The sequence below is a fragment of the Dysidea avara genome, chromosome 12 (assembly GCF_963678975.1).
Source record: "Dysidea avara chromosome 12, odDysAvar1.4, whole genome shotgun sequence".
Classification (NCBI taxonomy): Eukaryota; Metazoa; Porifera; class Demospongiae; order Dictyoceratida; family Dysideidae; genus Dysidea; species Dysidea avara.
This window is the reverse complement of record NC_089283.1, coordinates 6321658-6334870: the sequence shown is the minus strand read 5'-3', so window position 1 is coordinate 6334870 and position 13213 is coordinate 6321658. Positions and strand designations below refer to the sequence as shown.

General features: G+C 36.7%; 1 protein-coding gene across 3 annotated transcripts; it reads left to right on the top strand.

Moving 5' to 3' along the window:
* The first annotated feature begins 297 nt into the window (after positions 1–297).
* On the top strand, positions 298–12208 carry LOC136240049 (uncharacterized). 3 transcript variants are annotated; one of them, XM_066030866.1, is made up of 3 exons: positions 298–720; positions 10726–11413; positions 11667–12208. In XM_066030866.1, the coding sequence occupies exons 1-3, from the start codon at positions 381–383 to the stop codon at positions 11683–11685; spliced, it is 1047 nt and encodes a 348-aa protein (XP_065886938.1). In that variant the 5' UTR covers positions 298–380; the 3' UTR covers positions 11686–12208. The 3 variants fall into 3 exon arrangements, with proteins under 3 accessions (XP_065886938.1, XP_065886936.1, XP_065886937.1); XM_066030864.1 differs by having other exon boundaries at positions 299–720; positions 10726–12208; XM_066030865.1 differs by lacking the exon at positions 298–720 and adding an exon at positions 4921–7940 and having other exon boundaries at positions 10726–12208.
* Positions 12209–13213: the final 1005 nt, after the last annotated feature.

Below are 13213 nucleotides of genomic sequence, written 5' to 3'. Positions count from 1 at the left end.
ACACCACCATTACTACTGCTTCAGTAAATGGGAAATGTAATTTTCAATGTCACAAGCCCCCAACTCAAGTGGTTGTATGGGGATTAGATCTGGTACGTTAAAACTCACGTCAACAGATCATCTTGTCACAAAGTGAAAACATCAGATCCACTATACAGATTTGCGATAGTAGCAGTAACAACACAACCACACTGTAAAAAGAACGAGCGAGCGCAAGCAGTAAGAAATGCTCAGTGCCTTACAGTCGTATGCTTTACGTCATTTCTGGACCTCAGATCGCGTAAAAATAGAAAACCCCATACGGCTATACCGCGCCGTTTGACCAAATGTAGTGCCAATCATCGATCCAGTCAAGGAGTATCGAAACGAAACGTCAGGATATGAACAGCGAAGGCTCTTCTCAGTATTGTCCTGAGTACAACGCATTGGTGGACAATACTAGCGATTTGTGTAAGGCGCTACCAATTGATGATTTGTTCTCTGATTTGATATCACAACGGGTTATTGAATTCGATGACAAAGAAGAGTTATGTAACGAAAATACAAGTAAAAAGAAGGTCGAAAAGTTCCTTGAAAAGTATCTTCGTCCAGAACTATTGGTGGGAGAAAAGAAACGATTTCAGAAATTCATGTGTGTGATGAAATGCTCTGCTAAATGTGATTTTTTAGTAGAAAGGATGGAAGAAAGGATCACATTCTATTACAGCAATGTCTCACCAGGTGAATTTTCATCTTTTAAGAATTTTTAGTACTCCACAGAAAGTCCCAGAGTCACTTATGAGTTATGTGTTGGCTAATAGCTCTAGCTAAATCTAGTCAAGTTCCATGTGACTAGACCATGACTATTATATACCAGGTGCACATCCACAGCCAACCAAGCATGCCTAGTTTACTGAAATTGGTTTCGTAAAAAAAATGTGTGTGTGTGTGTGTGCCTGCCTGCCTGCCCGCCCGCCCGCCCGCCCGCCCGCCTATATATTTATAAACCCCAGGTACGGGATGGCACACCCAATACTTCTGTTGAAACACTCCTTGTCTGACAAATCTTAAGAATTTGGCAGCCTTTAGAAATCGTGTTCTGGGTGTTCTGAGGATGATTTTAAACTGTTCTTGTTATTTGCTGGGTTTGAATAGACTTTTACTACCCATAGTACTCTTTCACAATGGGAAATATAAGAAATGGCCTTACAGATGAGTGACAAATTTTGTCAACTTGTACTGCCTCACTGGATTAGTCTATGGAGTGTACATTTCACTTAAACAGTAGCTTAAGACCTATAGTTTGTATGAAGATTTAGTCAGCTTATTTCTACTCGGCTCTTTGTCTTTCATAAAGTCATATTACAGGTTTTCTAAAATCTCCTCAAGAACTTGCAGTGATAGTGCACTGGCTACATCATCATGCAAAACTATAGGTCTTAAACTACTGTTTAAGCAAAATGTATACTCCATAGACTAATCCAGTGAGGTATACACAGTACAAGTCTACAAAAGTTGCCACTAACCTATACAGCCTTATTTTCCCATTGAAAAGTCTTGCAAAAGAGTACTGCTGGGTAGTGACGGTCTATTCAAGCTCAGCAAATAACAAGAATGATTTTAAACACCCAGAGCACGATTTCTAAAGGCTGGTAAAGGTGCTAAATTCTTAAGATTAAGCATACAAGGAGTGTTTCAACAGGAATATTGGGTTTGCTGCTTGTGTACCATCCCAGGAGCGGTTTTAGGGGGGTTTCTGGGGTTTCCAGAAACCCCCTCTGAAATAGCGCAGGCCCTATGATTCGTCTGGGTGATAAAAACTACAAAACGTTATACATACTGTGTTATATTATGGCCTTTTCTATTGGCTAAACTTCATACTTTTGCCTTTGAAATCACCTTCACAGCATTCAAAACCACGTAGTGACCTTCTTCTTTTTTTTTGGTCTTCAACTTGTAGCTAGGCTGAAGTTGCAATTCCAGAGAACCAGAAACCCCCTCTGAAAATTTCTAGATCCGCCCCTGCATCCTGTATCTGGGGTTTTATAAATCTTTACAGTGTATCTACCTATGTTTGTCTGTACATTAGGCCTTGGCCAATTATGCTGGTATAATTTAAAGCATAATAGGTAACCAAAAGCATCAAGCATAATGCTAACACAATAGGGACAATATTTGAAAATTTAATTAAAATGTGCAATGTGCGTGCCTGAAAGAAAGCAAATGATCACTGTCAATATGTGACCTAATTTTAGAAAACCATCAATCTACATGCAATAGTACTTTTGTAATAAAACACATTCAAAAACAATGGGTAAAAAATGCAAGCTTCAGAAAAAAATTTATGCAAGTATTTATTGCCTTGCTGGTCGGTGAATTGAAACTCCAGTGGATAAATCCTTGGCATCATCGTGTTCCTCTAGTCATAGAGAGTTCACAAATCCTTGTTTTATCTTCATACACAGGTGGATTTCTGAGTTACGGATGTTTATTTACGTTACGGTGACAAAAGAATGTATGACGATTTTTCTTCAATGAATTCGCCTTCCTTCCGGATCACAGAAGAATACCTTTGGCAAAAACTATACGTTAGTGGATTCACAAATTCATGGCGAATGCAATGAGCAAAATGTCAACTCTGTATGCCATTGTATCAGTAAGTTAAGATGGTTTATGTAAGCACCTGTAGATTATTTTCTTGATGTCTTCTATACATATTGATTTTTTGCTCGTCCGGGTGTCTACTGCTATATTTCTCACACTGCTTGTCTTACGAAGCTGAAACTTTAGCCAAATTAAGTCACATTATACGTTATTTCTGGTTATTCACGCTTATAAAAATAAGTTTGAGATACTCTAATATAGCAGTTACTTACTCTAATATAGCAGTCAGAAAACACTAATGTGCTTAATAAAATAGTCATTTCTCTAGCGTAACCTTGATTTTGTAAGCATAATTTTGAGCGTGATAGGGTTGCCCTGCTCAAAAGCATAATAAGTAAATTTTGAACATATAATAGGCTGGGGCACATTTAAAAAATCAGCATCTTCAGAATAATTTGCTTACTGCTGTTACATGTTGGACTAACTTGAATACAGCTGCAATGGTGGTAAATTCTGTTACTTTCTTGGAAGATAGAAATCCATCAAAATATCTGCAAATCACGAGATTACGAGCTATAACTCCCAGTAACGATGATCCTTAATCACAATACTGCATAGTTTATTGTTACAGCTCCTAGTCCTAACAACAAAAACCTTGGTGCTACTTATATTTTATGGATCTTTAGTTATTTTATATCGAGAATTCTGTTTTTCACTAGTTGAGAAAGCAAATGATGAATGCAAATTTTGCATAGCAGCTAATAATTTAATCATACTTGGTATGTGACTTCTTTATTTACTACTGTGGTGTAAGGAAGTTTTGGCTATCATTTGCTTGGTCTTCGTGGACGAAAACTCATTTTTGGAACCCAAAATAGTTTCTAAATGATGTAGCGACGACCATCATGCTTCTCCAATCAAACTACCAATACTTTTGTGCGTGGTGAAAGTTTGCTAATGGAGGAAGGTTGAACTAGAGATGGACCGTTACCACTTTTTACCAATATTTCCAATGCAAGTATTTGTACTGAAATTATTTGCTGATACCGATACCGATACCGATACTATACATTGAAGCCTAGACAAGTTTATTATAGAAATTTCATTGTTGTGATACATAGCTAGCTATTAAAATTGATTGATCTCAGTTAAATCAAGTTTTAAAATATTCATTGTGTAACAGCTAAACATGATAAACATCATTGTGGATTACTAATTTCTTGATTTGAGGTAATTTTCTTGTATGCTTATTGATAAGGCAATTAATTGCGTGGGCGGCCGATAATTGTACAGTGTTTGTTACAGCTTTTCAACCAAACCTTTTCATGAAAAAGCAAGCCAAGTAGTCATAAACTTATTTCTTGAGGAACAACTGCACTACCATTTAATTACAAAGGATTCACGTGCTCTAATATATTAGAATACACACGGAGCAATTGCAGCAATACTTGGAAAAGAGTAACAAAGGCTTTGTTTCGCTACTTTGTTAAGTTACTGATTAGCTCAACTAAGTTATTAGCTACTGGAAACTTAGCTAGAGATGGTTTAATAAAAGTGGTAAGTGTCTACTGTGGTATCTGTACCTTGTATTACCGATACCGATCCAATACCAATACCACTGGTATCGGCATCAATACCGATACTGGTATCGGTATCGGTCCACCTTTAGGTTGAACTATCACTTGACATCTTGCTCAGTGTTTTTAGCAGCCATAACTTTAGCCCTTGATAGTTATTGACATGATTTTAGCCTAAAGTGCTATTAGTAGCTATAACCATACTCAATCATGACAGTCTGAAGTTATTAGTCTAAATGCCTATTAGTTTATTTTTACCACTCCTAGCTAACAACAAGAAATTAGTCCAACAATTAGTGAATTATTTCGAAGATGTCAATTTTAAAACCCTACCTATGTGAGAAAAAACCATTAAATAGTAAATGCAGCTAGCATGTGTGGCAACTCTATATACAGACTTTATGAATTACCTTCCCTTTGGGTTTTGTAGAAGTTGTAGGCCTCGTAGACTACCAGAGATAGCATATCCCTTCGAGTTAACGAAAGGGAGCATCTCCTGTACTTACATAGATGAAAATGAAGGCAGCATTGAGAGAATTTGCATGAGATAAAATGATAGACACTTTATGAAACAGTTGAGAATACACTTTTGTGCATGATTTGTAGTTTGAAGTGCAAGTTATGCTTCCTTAGCATTGCATAGCAACATAATAATTATTGATTAATTATTCAGTGAATTATGAAATAAATGGAATTACAATAACTGAATAACGAATTTTAGATAGCTATATTATATTACATAATTAGCTAAAATACATGGTGTTTGTATATAGCTAAATAGTTGATTAATTTTCCATTTAGCTGTGAATTAACCACATGCACGCCTGGTTTTTAGAGGTAGCATAGCATCATCTTGTTTTCACTCCCACACAAGGTAAGTAGTGTGGCTACACAAGACTAATATGGACCTGTCAACTTTGTCCAGCTGCAGCTGTGCATCAGTAGATGGTCAGGGAACATTTAAACTTATTTTCCTGACTTGGAATCTTATAACTTGTGTTAGGATACATGGTATCTCCCACTTTACTGTATATATGCATCAACGTTGAAACGGATCCAGAGTTTAATTGATCAACCAGGTCACATACATATTGTCCGGTAATCCACTGCCAGGTCTGACCCAGATTGGATCACATATCAGCTTGGCGATGTGAACTATATATAGTAAGGCATTGTAATCTACTCAGTGGCGGATACAGGGGGTTGCAATGGTTTCAGCTGAAACCCCTTCTGAAAATAGTGCACGCGCCCCTAATTTATTTACAATTTGTGTGGGTGATAAAATCACCAGCAGTTATACATAGTAGGACTTTTCTACTAGCCAAACTTCATACTTTGCCTTTACAATCACCATTACGACGTTCAACAGTAGGTAGTCACTTTTTTTGGGTCTTCAACTTAAGCTAGGCTAAAGTTGCAATTCCGAAGTGAAACTCCCCTTTCAAAAATTCTGAATCTGCTCCTGACAGTTATTGAAAACTTCCTCAACCTGAAACCCCCTCTAGATCCACCACTGCTACCCTAAGCTTCTTTATTGAGCCATGTCCACTTATAGGGATTGTCTGCAGACATACATCGAGTCATGCCCATTGATCAGTATGTAGTGCAGTCTGTAGTTATGCTCAAATCCATATCCATTGCTGTCTGCAAGCTTATGTGGAACCATGCCCACTTATTGATCAATTTGGTTATACAAATGCACAGTTATTGTACAAGTTCTAGTCTAGTTTTGTAGCAACTAGCTTCTTTTGTGAGCCACGCCCAATTATCGGGAATGTGTGATATTGTTTGCAGGCATGGAGCTGCTGCTCTAATTTATCAGTAAGGCGTGTGGAAGCTTATAGATATGCACAAAGCCACACCCATTTATAGGAAATTTATTGTGCTGTCTGTAACTTATTTTGAGCCACACCAGCTGACTGATTAATATATATATTACCTGTTTGATTTCGTGTAGCTACCCATTTACTTAACTTAATACACCAGTGAAGTGCCCTAAATGTAGCTCTTGGCACATGCCTTGAAGTTTTAGTTAACCCTGGGTTAGGTAATCACTTTGAAAACTTTTGTAGCTGCATGTTGATCATGAACCATGATAGTGGTTCGTATAGGAATTGCTCATGCATGTTTTTATTAAGAATTCTAATAAAGCACACAGCTAAACCTAAATTCACCTCCTTTATTGCAAAACCAACTTCAAGGTATAGGTCCGATTTCAATGCTGACATGCATAATGTAACTAACCTTGATGTTAAGAAGAGTGGTAGTCATCGCACACTGTTGATCATGCCAGGAGATTTGACAGCATTGAGTGAATTTAAACACAATGATGTACAGCTGTAGCTTATGTCTGCTAGTATATCTGGCAATCTCTCTTGTTTCACTACTTTTCAGCCATTCCCTTGTTTCACTACTTGTTTTAATCCAACTTAAAATTCCTAATTTTTCCTCCTACTCGTTTGTTTACTTTTTATGACATAATTACTGTGCGTATACTGTATCAAAAAGGAATGGCACCAGACATACCATAATTTTGTATCTGGATGTGCATCCCAACAATCAAAATTAATAACAAAAAGTAAAGTGGCCATATTCAGCTATGTTCTGCCTGTTACACAGCATTACAAATGAAGAACAGTACAAGAAGTATCTGTACAATAAATCATGATTAGTCACTACAGAAAATACAGACGATAAGCGTAATAGCCATCCACAGGGATGTTGTCAACAAAATAACTGGGACACAAAGGAGGACAAAGGTTAGACCATGCATGATGCATGTATTGTTCATACACTGTTATGCCAAAAGGCATCTGTAACAACATCCAGCAGTGAAAAAATCAAACCCATAGCCTTAGCCATTATCATATTATGATTGTCAGAAGGCATAAGTAAGTCAGGCAGTCAGCAGAAAATTCTACTATAACAAAATTTAAAATTTCATAGCAACTAGCATTTTGGATCAGCTATTAGGCTTGGTTATACCTAAGCAATACTGCCAAGTAAAATTGTACTGATAATCAGATTGGTAATTGGTAGAAGCTGATAGTTGGGGCGAGCCTGAGCGAGCCCCACATTAGCAAGAGATCTTGTCATCATTCATTACAGGGCAAGTTAACAATTAAATACGAAAAACAAACCTTACAAGTTCTTAAGTGTCACACACAAAAAGCCACGATAATATCCCGAGACATCTTGTCATTGTCAATGCCACAGACGGAATTAATGGTGTGTATTACTGGAATTCCTTATTTGTACTTGTCATCATCAATGTCACGGCGAAGTTAGCGATGTAGATTACTGGACTTCCTTATTTGTTGTCATTGTCAATGCCACAGATAAATTAAAGTTAACAGAGTAGATTACTGGATGTTCAATGTGTTACCTTTGGCTTACTTCAGTCTTGACGTTTATGAATCAACATAGACTTGCGTGAAGGAGAACACCAGAATAGAGAGATGAAAGAAGATGAAGAAACCGCAAATATACCATTGCGATGGAGACATGCTATAAACTGAACACTGCCAACCTATACAACAAACAAGAGCTCAATGGGTGATCATGGGTGATAGTGAAGCAAGAGAACGTAGACTTACACAAAGGAGGGAACTGTATCAAATACATAGGAATGCTGAAACAACAGAGCAGAGGGATGAAAGAAGACGCAGAAACTGTGAGTATACGAGAAGGAGACGTGTTGTAGCTACTTATTAGCTAGATCATATGGCTACATATACTCATGACATTGACTGCTGCTCAGTCTCTCCGACACCTACATGGGTATGTATACTGGATGCCTCACAACTACAGTAACTGTTATAATGTAAAATATTGAATACTCAATTGCATAAACAAACATGTTGCTTCACATTGTTATATATGTAATGAACAACTGCCACCTGCTTTCAAATTCATTACCTACATAAAAGATAGCTACATTCACTACAATGTTGATAATGATGTGTATACCGTAATTCATATTCGTTTATTTCACAATTCACATACACAAAGTCAGGCTTGTCCCATGATGTTGATAAAATCTGTCTAGTTAGCTGTTTTACCATAATTGGAAATCAGTTGTAATGGGCTGTGGCCAGCAGATTACATGGACATTTTCAAAAAGCACTTTTACATTTATGTAACAGTTATTTTTCATACCTAATGTTGTTTTTACAGCAGTCTTTGCCTCCAGACCCAGGCGTCAATCTTGTCATAGCGCTTATGCATTTATAAGCACACGTGCGAAGAACTAGACCAGCACTCCATAGAATTCCAAAGACCATATAGTGTTGTACACATGCTCTAAATTCCAATACAGAGTTATATAATTGTATATAAGATTAGCTTGTATGCCAGCTTAGCAGGCCAAATCCACAATCTTATGCTTTTTAGTCCTTTTTTTTGTTTCACCTTGTTGTCAGCTAGGTTAAGTAATCATTTAAAGTCTCCAGTTCCTGTTAGGTTAGGTAATCCAAAGGCTACAGCACATGTTGCTGTCAGACCTTCAGTGCTGGCCACTGTAAAGTGCTAATAATAATTTAGTATAAGGTTACACCAGGGTTTCAAGGACCTGGCCTATGAGATTAGGTTGGGACATGTCAGCTTAATCTCTATGACACTGAATTAGATTTCTAGAGCATGTGTACAACACTATAATGGTCTTTTGAGTGCTAATCTATCCTTCGCACATGCGCTTATAAATGGATAAGCGCTATGACAAGATCGATACCTGGATCTGGAAGCAAATGCTATTGTAAAAACAACATTAGGTATGAAAAATAATATAAATGTAAAAGTGTATTTTAAAATGTCCGTGTCCGACCGTATCCGCCTTTTCCAACTACCCTGGTGTCAAAGTCTCTGGCATGTACTTAGGTAATTTGTTTATGTTTTGTGGTAACCACAATAATAATAAACAGTGATGGTTGGAGCCGTAGCCCACTTGTCTGACTAGCAACTTTGAGTTGAGGTAAGTGTACAACCTCACAGCATTCGCTTTATTAGCTGTACTTTTAGTGGAGTATGCACAGGTGTAACTTGTAGAGACCTACAATCGTTTATTGGTTAACTATCAGTAAAATAGGGTAAAAATATATCGGATATTGGGTTTTCCTAATAAGTGGGAATCGGTACAACACTACTGCCAAGGCACCATGAAGGTATTGTGATCCTGCGATCTTTTTGGCAAGAAAAGCCCAAACCTTCATGATCCCTATACAGCACCACTGTACTGTGTATGATACAATGTATATTTCACTGATTGATTGGCTGACTGAATGACTGTGCATGAGTTGTCTTCAGACAAACAATGGCTGATTTTGGTGTGATTTACAGCTAGACATTACTTTGGACTGGCTTGTGCCTTTTGACATACCACAGTATTTTTGACTTTACTATGTCTTTGACCCACCACGTTGCTAATGTGTGCCGTAAAATGTCGTATGATCTATGTTTGCTTAGGTCTCATCGACATGTTATTGACAATAGTTTGATGAAGATGTTATTGGAATCCCTGGTATTGTCTCATTTGTCTTACTGTGTAACAGTTTGGGGACCATCACTGGGAAACACTCTACTGCAGAGGGTGCAGAACCGTGCAGTAAGGTTGTGTTATGACCTAAAGAAATATGAACATGTGTCTGAATTTTATCATAGATTGCAATGGTTGCCACTGCCTTATTTTATTCAGTTTAAATCACTGTGTTTAATGTACCAACAGTACCACCAGTTAAATGTATTCCACTTGAACCACCAATTGTATTCGGTGGAACTACTTCTTATATAGTACAAGGACACCATTGTATTTTGCGAACATACCTATGTTCCGCTTATGCTTTACTCAACGTTTTTTTTGTTATAAAACTATTCAATGGTGGAATGCATTACCATCATCTGTAACTGACTGTATTAATTCTCCATTTTATGAGTATGTGGATGTCCTTAAGCGGCACTGTGACTCATTCCTTTGATAACATTAATATGATTGTAACTATATGCATGTATTTTTATTTTTGTGTGTGTGTGTGTGTGTGTGTGTGTGTGTGTGTGTGTGTGTGTGTGTGTGTGTGTGTGTGTGTGTGTGTGTGTTGTAAGTTGTTTACCTTGGTTGTTTTTGTATTGGTTACAGCTTGCTTTGTTTAGTTTTGTGTGTATTATCTATGTATTGTAATGTGTCCCTCCGAGCAAGGAAGAACAGCTGTATCCAATTGCTTGGAGGTTAAATATATAAATCAAATCAAATCAAATCAGTATAGGGTGCAATTGATTTTCAGTACCTTTGTTTTCCATTTCTTTCTGCTTGTAGCACAAAAGTGTCAATTCACAAGTAACATGTCTCAATGGCCTTCGATGCAGGGTTGTTTATCACATTAGAAGGAGTTGTCTACTATATATTTATACCAAACCTGTACAAGTAAAGTATCAACTTGTTTCTTGGATAAATTGACACCCAATTAAGTGTTGCAAATATTAGTTTTGATGCAGAGTATATTGTACAATGCATGTGCATATAGATAACTATTATATTGTAATCTTTTGTTAAGTATTTATTGTTGTGCTGCCACAGCATGTACACCAACAATTTGTGAAGCTAACAAAGAGCATTTCTCCAGGAGGGAAGCTGAGGAAAAAGACAGGCCACAGCAAGTGGAAGTAATAAATGTGTGCTACAAAGGTTTTGTAATAGTTTCCTTGGTAACAATAATGATACTACTCATCTACATTGTAATGATACTGAAAATAGAAAGCATTTCTTCCACCAGGCAGTCCACATGCAATTACACTGATGTCAACACTGTACAAATTTTGAAACAATCTAAATCAAATGGCAACCAGCTCAATAATAATGTTTCATTGAATTTAGACTCGTGGGCTACACAACTGGACCACTATAGCAATGTTACTCCAGTAATTTTAAAAATTTCTAACTTTACTGAAAAGACCAAAAACAGTGAAAGGTGGACTAGCGATCCATTCTTTTCCTTTGAGAGAGGATACCAGATGTTTGCTGATATTGATTGTTCTGGAACTCTTGGTGGTATTGGCACACATGTATCTGTTTACCTTTTTGTCATGCCAGGTGCATATGATGATGAACTACAAGAATCTGGCCAGTGGCCAATGAAAGGAACATTCATAATAGAACTGCTAAACCAAAACAGTGATAGTGACCATCATAGAGAAGTAATGTTATTTAGCAATGATACCTGTAATGAATGTGCTAAAAGGAAGATGAAGAACATGAGACTTCATGGGTATGGATATAGTACATTTATTCAGTTAAGTGAATTAATTGATGACAATAAATATCACAAAAATGATTCTGTTTACATAAGGATTACTTACAGCACTTGTTATTCATGCCATATTGTAGAAGATAGCTTAAACATGTTACCAGTATGTATTGAATTTTTTATGATCGATTATTTTGCCATTCTCATATTATTACTTTTAACTGAAGTTTTTAGAAGTTTGACAGAAACATCTAAACATGTTTTTGGTTTACAGAAGATTAGATTTGATCTAATACAGCTAGCAATAGATAAAGATACATTAAGGACTCTACTATTTTCAATGATAATATTAGCCACTGAAAATTTGCCATATGTACTGTGGGATCAAATGGATCTTGTTAGTTACAATGTTGCTGGTGTATTTTCCACTACAATAACTAGAATATGGATACTTTTGAAACATCCGTGTGCAGTCAGTATATATTCGTGTGCAGAAAGAAAGTATGTTGTTGTAAAGCCAATGTGGATACTCATAAATTTTACTCAGACCTGTGATCCTAGGATAACTGCCATACTAGTAGTAAGTATAACAAGTGTAAACACATTAGTTGTAAACATGTTTAATGTATTTGATTTGTAACACATAAACTAAAGTTTAATGGATTTTAAGGTGTTATACATAGTAAGAATGCATAATTTCTGTGTATAGATTTTTTTTATTGTCAGTATATTTCTTCACAAACATGCACTAGTAGTTGTTATTAATTTTATAACTTCAATTCAAGTGTATACTTTCCAATACTAAAAAAAAAACAGTGGTCATTCCCCTTCATCTTCAATCACGTTGTACATGCTACACAGTGCAAGAAACACTTCTACAATTAATCCAATCATTATGAAAATTTTATGGAGGATTCTTATGATAGCTCTGTATACCCATGTGATGTGACAAGGGCAACAAACAGGCCATTTCTGAAAGTAGATTTGCACTCATAATCTAACTCAAAGTCACAGGTCAAAAACTGCTAAATTTGTGCCAAGTCAGTGATCAAGGATGAACATTTGGAACCCACAATCCAAAAGCTATCAATATAATTATGTTACAGGTCACAAACTTGAAAAGGTTCTAAGTCACAGGCCAGTTATAACTTTGACTGTGGCCTCAGATCTACCTACAGCACTCCTACTTGAAAATTGACACCCTCTTACCAACTAGGTGGTAGAGAAAAAAGAGCACAAAGGTGAGTTGATGATGCTTGTATGCATTGTAGCTCCTGCAGTTGGCAAATAGGTACGTCTCAGGTAAGGTAAGCGACGTCGAACAGTGACGAAATCAATCTCCTAGCCTTGAAAAGGGTACTGGATTGAACAGCTCAGCTATGCATGGTTGTAATAGTAGTCAAGTTATATTTGATATCAGCAAGCAGTTATAAGTCATTTAGAAGAAAATTCAGTTGATTAAATAAAACTTTACAATTTATACAAACTTGTCGAAAGTGTTTGAGACTGCTCTGAAGGCATGCTTATGGTCAGAAGGCCAAACCATCATGACTGATCCCTACTATACTGTACCGTACTGTATGATTTACTGTAATGGCAACGTCTGCATGACTATTATAGTAACTGCATTGAACCACATGGCTACATGGAAGCAGCTAAATTTCTTGAAACTTTCTTTGCTGGAAAGGAAATTGAAGCATACTGGACCCAACAGCAACGATTGATTATTGTCTTAACTTTTTTAAACCTTGGCTTTTTAAAGGCCACACCTTTTTGGATTGTTTTACAAGCTGGCTAAATAATCATGTCAGTGTCAGTGTC